This window comes from Mobula hypostoma, chromosome 2 (assembly GCF_963921235.1).
Source record: "Mobula hypostoma chromosome 2, sMobHyp1.1, whole genome shotgun sequence".
Classification (NCBI taxonomy): Eukaryota; Metazoa; Chordata; class Chondrichthyes; order Myliobatiformes; family Myliobatidae; genus Mobula; species Mobula hypostoma.
The window spans coordinates 209,026,444-209,033,986 of record NC_086098.1 but is presented as its reverse complement, the minus strand read 5'-3'; the positions used below and the strand labels follow the sequence as shown (position 1 = coordinate 209,033,986).

Sequence of the window (7,543 nt, the reverse complement as noted above, 5' to 3'; positions counted from 1 at the left end):
TGCTTCCAATTTAAATTCTTCAAGTGCTGCACTGGCATATCAACCTTGAAGTCTCTGCTGAAGTTTCTAAAGTGGAAATTGAATCCAAGGGGTGGCACGGTGGCGTAGTGGTTAGCACAACATCTTACAGTGCCTGTGACCCGGGTTCAATTCCCACCGCTGCCTGTAAGGAGTTTGTACGTTCTCCCCGTGACCGCTTGGGTTTCTTCCTGGTGCTCCGGTTTCCTCCCACATTCCAAAGGTGTTGGTAGGTTAAGTGGTCATTGTAAATTGTCCCGTGATTAGGCTAGGGTTAAAATCGGGGGATTGCTAGGCGGCACAGTTCGAAGGGCCGGCAGGGCCTATTCCAGGCTATAGCTCAACAAATAAACAAACAAAAATAAAACATTAAATCACAGACTGAAAGGCTACTTTCTGAGGTACTGTCATGATTTGGATCATCACTCACATCAACATCTGCAGAGTATTTTGTGTTTATGATTTGGATCAAGCTGGTGAACCTACACACTTTTTATGTTGCAGACATCCTGTGAAGTAAAACAGAACTATACAAATGCAATACAAAATAGTGTTACAGTAAGTAACTGTATTGGCAATAGCAGATTGCCAAAAGGTAGGCCACTGCACAGAGAACAATTGAGGTAACTCTCAGTACTGCAATGGCACTGACAAAATTTAGCTCTTTTAATTCCTTTGTTTTGCATCAATAGGATCAGGACTATTTTCCCTGACAACTTAAGTTGCACCGATCGCTTCATTAATTTATCATAAAAATATCAGCATGACAGAATTGTGTTCAACCCTTCAAATGCATTAAAATTGCCATTAAATATTTTAAATCATCCAGAAATCATGCAAACCTATCAAATAAAAGCAGTGAGGCAGATACTTGATTTGCACTAAAAATGATTTAATTCCATGTTTATTAAAATTTCAAAAAGAAAAATAAATACAATATTTTTTATTTTTTTAAAAATAATCTGTTATTTCTCTGACCCACAATCAACATTGACTCGTGCTGAAGCATCCCGTTTCCAGGTTATTTTGAAGTACAATAAAATTAACTTTTAACCGTACAGCTGGTCCCTTAAATGAACTTCTGTTACTTGGAATATTATTTTGCAGCTTGCAATACCTGCAACAATCCGCACATCCCTACTTTACAACCACCAGGGTCACCTGCATGGACTGGTTTGGAATTTATTAAAACTGGTTGGAAAGAAGATACTGCAGCTTTTAGTCTACAATCACCACATGATTCTAAAGTGTAAATAACTCTGTACCATTATTTTTCCCAACATTGTACCCAATTCAAGTGTTGAACAGAATAAAATGTTCTCCAAAACACTTACATGCTGAGTCACTGCTGGAGTGACGCAATTCAAATGGAAACAGTTCGGCGCTGGACAATTTTTTTAAACTGTTGAAAACATTTCCTCTCCACAACAAATCACGTCTGAAATATATAGCTTCTTTTTTTAATAAAAAGGGAAGAGGAGCTAGTATAAAATGCAAAAGAGATGAAGTCCAGCCAGCAGCAACGATCTCACCCGTCACTGAGAAGAACGGGAGGAGCCACCGACAAGGTTACAAAACGGCAGTTCAGGCATATCCTGTCAAAATAATACTTTTTTTTTAAAAAAGCTAATCTCAAAGATCAACAGTAATGCGTTCACGCGTCTTAACGGGAGCAGAAAATTCAATCTCTGCATACAAATGTAATCTGATAAAGAAATAAAACTGTTTCCTAGTGTTGGGGAGAAAACCCCAGACATCTGTAATAACAAACCTGACATCTGACCATTACAAATGAATCTCATACTTGGCAAGTTATACGGCGTTGCATCATGTGTTTCGAATGAGCAGGCACAGTTAAGCCTGGCATCACTTTACATACATTAAGATGTATATACATATATAGATGTAAGCCAACTGCTTCTTTTAATTAAGGTCATTTATCCCTCCCCCTGCAGTTCCAAACGCAGAGTCGAGGTCATTTAAACGATCTACTACCTCGGGTTACGGAAATGAGCTGTAAACACTAATAAAGTCCTTTATATACAAAGAGTCCTTAATTAACTCCTTTGCAAAAGTCACAAAGGCCACTTGGTGTCCTTTAATAAACAGCCACTATAAATATCGACCGGCTGTCAGCAGTTGCCCGATGCACTGAGCAGGGTGTGCTCCGGGAGCTGTTTAAACAAGTTCCTCAGGGTGGTCAGCTCTCGGCTCAGCTGTTCCACTCTCTTCTGCAGCCGCTCGTTCTCGGCGCTGAGCTCCAGCACTTTATGCTGCGTCTCCACGTTCCTCATCTTGGCCTTGTCCCTGCTTTTCCTCACCGCGATGTTGTTCCTCTCCCTCCGCAGCCGGTACTCGTCGCTGTGCTTGTCCACCGTCTTCTTGCTCTTGCTCTTGCCGCCGCTGGCTCCCGACGCCGCTGCCGCCGTGCCCCGGTTGGATTCTGCGGAGTTGGGGGTGGCCGGCGGCGTGGAGGACAGAGACGAGGTGGACAAGTTGCTGTTGCTGCCGCTGGCCACGCACTGGTACTGCAGCAGCGACCGCGCGTAGGACGAGGAGGCAGCCGTGGCTGACATGGCCCCTTCTTCGTCTCTGGACTCTTGCTTCACGCCGCCTTTTGATTCCAAACTCTGCTCGAACACCGGTTCCAGCCGCGTCTCCAGGAACTGAGGCGTGCAGCTCAGGATACTGCCCTGGTGCCGGGCGCCGCCTGACGAGTTGCGCATCAGGGACAAGTAGGCGTTGTAGTCGGGCAGCGATTTCTTCTTGTAGTCGTCTGACAGCATAATATCCGTCAAAAGGTCCCCGTGGAGCTCAAAGTTGCCCCCTGCTGCTGAGGCTGTGGCCGGGTCGATGTAAGGGCTGAAGTCGATGGCACTCTCGTTGTCTCCGATGCCCAGATCTGTCATTGACCGGTCGCGGTGCAACTTGTTCAGGGAACAGTCCGACTCGTAGAAATTGGCCACTTCCATCAAATTAGTGTAAGTCTGACCTGTTTGGAAACATGGCGAGTCGCAACGCGAGTCCCAACCGGCCAGACTTTGCATGAAAGCCGTGGTTGCGAATACTGAAAGAAGGGGTTGCCAACCCTTCGCAAAAAAATAATAATATTTAAAGCTGAGCAACAAGTTACACTTTCAAAGCACCGGCTAAACTCGAGTCTCTCTGTGCCTCTAGGGCAGCGAAGATACAATGCAGTCCGGCCGGTTGCAAACTACTCGTTCTGAGGTTTTGAACTGTTGAAATGCTCGCCACTTCTGGTATTTATATCTCCCATTGACGTCAACTGGCGCCCTTCACCTCCAGCCTTTTTTTTCGTACTCACTCATCTGCCAGAGTCAAGGAGACGTGACGCCGACGTTTAAGATGCATCATTATTCCTGATATCGGTTGAGTTTTTTTTTACAAATCTCGTTAAGATGAGAGAAGATTGGGCCCACTTTATAAACTCTTTGATTGTACTCAGTCGCCTGCTGTTAGTTGTGGATTGGCCCATAAATAAAACAGCTTTTAATTATCGCAGGTTAGATTCACTTACTAACAGCTTGACTCCTCGTCACTGTACACTGCTGAGATCTGTTGCTTCAGTAAAGTGCCCTTTTCTGAGGCGGAACATCGTGTAGATTGGGTAAGTAACCCTGCGGGATAACAGTGGGAGAATTCACGCAAGGCTCAGACTCTCTTCTGCCGTGCAAGGACGAGTATTTATCTGACAGCTTTGACATAATAAAATGTTTCAAAGGAAAACTGGCAAGCAGCCAAACAGTTTGTTTGATCAAACGGATGGGTTTTAAGGAACATCGTAAAGGAACAGGGACGACAACCTGAGATGGTTTTCCAGCTGAAGACCAGGCTAGCTGGAGGTGCAAAATGATGAAGGAAGCCGCACTGGTGTCACAAAAACCCGCAGGGTCGGGTGGATGGGGCTGTTGGACGCCAAGAAGTTAGGGGGATAAGGAGGAACAAAGTTTGCACGCATGAGAATTTTGGATCGATTGATGTCAGTGAGAAAGTTGGTGGATGAATAGGATGATGTGACCTAAACTATAGGCACCAGCGTAGAGATGAGTTCAGGCTGATGGGACTTGTAATATGAGATGAAGGCTTGAAGAACACTGTAAGGAAACTTATGTAGGAACAGGTAAGTTCCACGTTGCAGAGCTCCTTTTGAACAACAAATGAGCTGAGGCAGGGGGAGAGACAGGATATGTAAAGAGATTGTGTATTACCTTCAACAAGTGGTTGTGGAAAAAATATCTTAGAAACTGCACACAAGGACATGGGGAATGAATCTTACAGACGGGTTGTCCAATTTAATGCAGTGGTCAGGGAAGAGATTAGAATTGCTGATTTGGGCAGTTTAGAGCAAGGGTGGATTTAATCTTCTCTCTGTTAAAACAAAAGAAGGTTCAGTTTATTTAGCTCTGAACATCAGACTAGCAGTGGAGGAGTCAGAAAAAGGGAGCCATAGATGGGGCAGCAGACACCTACACCTAGGAAGCAATGTATATTATTCTGAGGCAGAAGGATCAGGGTTGCTGTACTATGTCAGTTGGCTTTTTAACAGAAGCAGGAGGTGTGTATAACAGGCCAAGTTAAAGAAGAGCATTGGGAAAACTGGAAGTGAAGCCAGAGAATAATGCAGGATCTGGATTAGGCCAATGGTCCAGCATGGAGTAGACCCTCGGGAAATTGAAGGATGTTTTCAGTTTTAAAATAGAGCTTTACACATGGATGTGGAAGGAAAAGGTGTACGAAATGTTGCTGCTCCTACCTGAAGCCTTGTTGGCTGTTAACATGGAACTGCACCATATTGCGGTCTGAGAACTATTGGTTTAATGTGGCTACTCACTTGTTTATGAGGAAAACGGTGGGATATTTCACACAAAGCTCAAACTCTCTTTTACCGTACAAGGACATTGCGTATTTTTGAGATAATTTTAACATAATAAAATGTTTCAAAGAGTAATTGACAACTAGCCAAAGAAACTTATCAAATGGATGGGTTTTAAGGAATTATTATTGAAATAAAACATCAGTTGAATTACTTCAATGACCATTGCTTTTTTTTCTGCTTTCTTCAAGATTCAAGATTGTTTAATGTCATTTCCAGGACACATGTGTAAAGGAGAACAAAATAATTGTTACTCTGGATGTGATGCAGCACAAAAACACAATAAGATAAAGAGTACAATAATAAAACACAATAAATATAAACATGACATACCATATATATATAGATTGAGTGTATGTCCATAAAGTGATGCTAGTGTTTGTACATAAGTTGACTCTCACAGGAATGATAAAGTGGTGGGTGGTGGTTTGGTCAGTGGAGGTGTTGATCAATCTTACTGTTGGGTAATTAACTGTTTTTGAGTCTGGTGGTCCTAGTGTGGATGGGAGCACTTTCGCTTACGAAGATTTGCAGCTCTTAATTAAAACCTCAAGAGGAAAGCTACGAGAAAGGATGTTCTTATTAAAGTGCTTGATTTACATTCCACTGATCGTCCTTTACGAACTCTTTCCGAAACAGAAACGGCTTTTTTAATATTTGGTTTAGGGTTAATGTTAGTACCACTTGTGATGTAAATTGCAAGCTGTTAATGAGTTTTCTCATCTATCCCTTTTAGAAATAATCATTCCACTTGCTTTCAATCGTTTGCAGAGGCTCAATCTAATAAATATTTGGTAATGTAACGAGTAAACACTGATGGCAAGTAATAACCCCTGGAGAATAACCAAGAGCATTGTATTTATTTAAGAATAAATTAAGAGGAAGTGTGTGAATTAAAATACTTCTTTGTTTTATGACTTTTATTTTCACAATCAACCTGAACGCATAGTGGTTAATATCCTCTAAATTATACCTAATAAATTAATATGCATTTCAAAGTTCAAAGTGAATTTATTATCAAAGTAGATGTATGTCACCATATACAACCCTGAGATTCACTTTCTTGTGGGCATACTCAATAAATCCATAATAGAATAATAACCATAATAGAATCAATGAAAGATCGCACCAACTGGACGCTCAGCCAGTAATTACCGAGGCACAATTATTTTACAAATAAAACTTAAGAGGACAGCACCTTGTGCGATTCGTGAGTGGGTGTATGTATGTATGTATCTTCGCATCTGCGAGTGCACAATTTTGTATAACATGTCTGCACTTGTGTTAGGGCTTGAGATCATGCAGTGGAGAAACCGTGCGTGTCTTATTTAATGTCTCAAATGGCTGTATCAGAATCAACATATTCACCCAAATAGAATTTGGATTAAAATTTTCTACAACTAAAAATGGACACAACTCGCAAATCAATGCCTTAACATTGATTACTGGATTATGGTTCGAGCGTCTGCTACGCAGGCACAGAAAGTGCACACGCGCACACTCACACGGCCACACGGCCACACTGACACCTAACGCTGATCCTTCGTTACTTCAGGGAAGTTCAGGGAACGCTGAAAAAGAAAACGATTTCATTAACCCCAAAAAGATCTCACACAACAATGAATCTGAAGTATTTCAACAGCTTTATTGGGAAACTAACTGACCATTTTAAACATAAACCATTTTTTTTTTGGTTTTGATCCAGAAACTGATGTTACGTAGGATCTCCGGAGAATCCTCCTCTTAGTTATTACTATCCTACCACACATTAAAGTGGAAGGACAGAAAAGCCTAGGCTTTAGCCAGGCAGAAGCAGACAATTTTGATTTGAGAACTTCACATTCAATATCTCAGAAGTAAAGTAAGCATTCTGGCAAAGTTTCACTCTCATTATCACAGTCAAATATTAGCAGATTACTCAAATCCTGGTGTGATTTGAAACAACAAACTCTGCCAAGGGTGACTGAGTTGAGTTTGGCTTTAGAAATATTGCAGTGTTCTCTTTGCAAAGCTTACAGTCTGGTAGAAAACTGATGTAATTTTGTTAAAAATAACCTAGAAATTACAATATATCACTGTATTTTTTACATAAGGCTGTACACCACTTCAGAATGTTAAGTAATGGACTGAGGAGAAGAAGAAATTGAATAGGCCGTTTAGCCTGTCATCACCTGTTCCATTATTTAATAACATTCTAGTGATCTATCCCTTTCCTGCACTAAACTTATGGATTTTCTTAGTGTCTAAAAATATTACCTTCGTTTTGAATACATTCAGCATCTATGCCCCCGATGGGAAGAAAATTCCAAATATTCACCCTACTCAAGGTAATACAAATTCACTTATCTGAACAGTGTCCCCTTATTTTCAAGCTGTGACCCTTGTTTCTAAACCCCCAATCATCCACATGCTTGTTTTGTCAAGAGCTGTAAGAATTTTATTTTTGTATCTGTCAATAAGATCACCAATCATTCTTCTGAACAGTGTAGGTCCAATCTGTTTAATCTCTCTACATACAACAAATCCTTCATTTCAGGAATCAGACTTGAGCGTCCTCACCCTATCAGTCACAAGTATATCCTTTCTTAAGTAAAGGGACCTGTACATAATCTTCCAGGTCTGATCTCACTA

The 7,543-nt window shown here is 41.4% G+C and overlaps 1 protein-coding gene across 1 annotated transcript; it reads right to left on the bottom strand.

Moving 5' to 3' along the window:
• Positions 1-889: 889 nt before the first annotated feature.
• cebpb (CCAAT enhancer binding protein beta) lies at positions 890-3,677 on the bottom strand. Its single transcript, XM_063041456.1, has one exon. The coding sequence runs from the start codon at positions 3,063-3,065 to the stop codon at positions 2,151-2,153; it is 915 nt and encodes a 304-aa protein (XP_062897526.1). The 5' UTR covers positions 3,066-3,677; the 3' UTR covers positions 890-2,150.
• Between the last annotated feature and the right edge of the window lie 3,866 nt (positions 3,678-7,543).

Bases quoted from the DNA above. Each gene is read 5' to 3' on its own strand.
- cebpb (XM_063041456.1), bottom strand. From the start codon at position 3,065: ATGCAAAGTCTGGCCGGTTGGGACTCGCGTTGCGACTCGCCATGTTTC.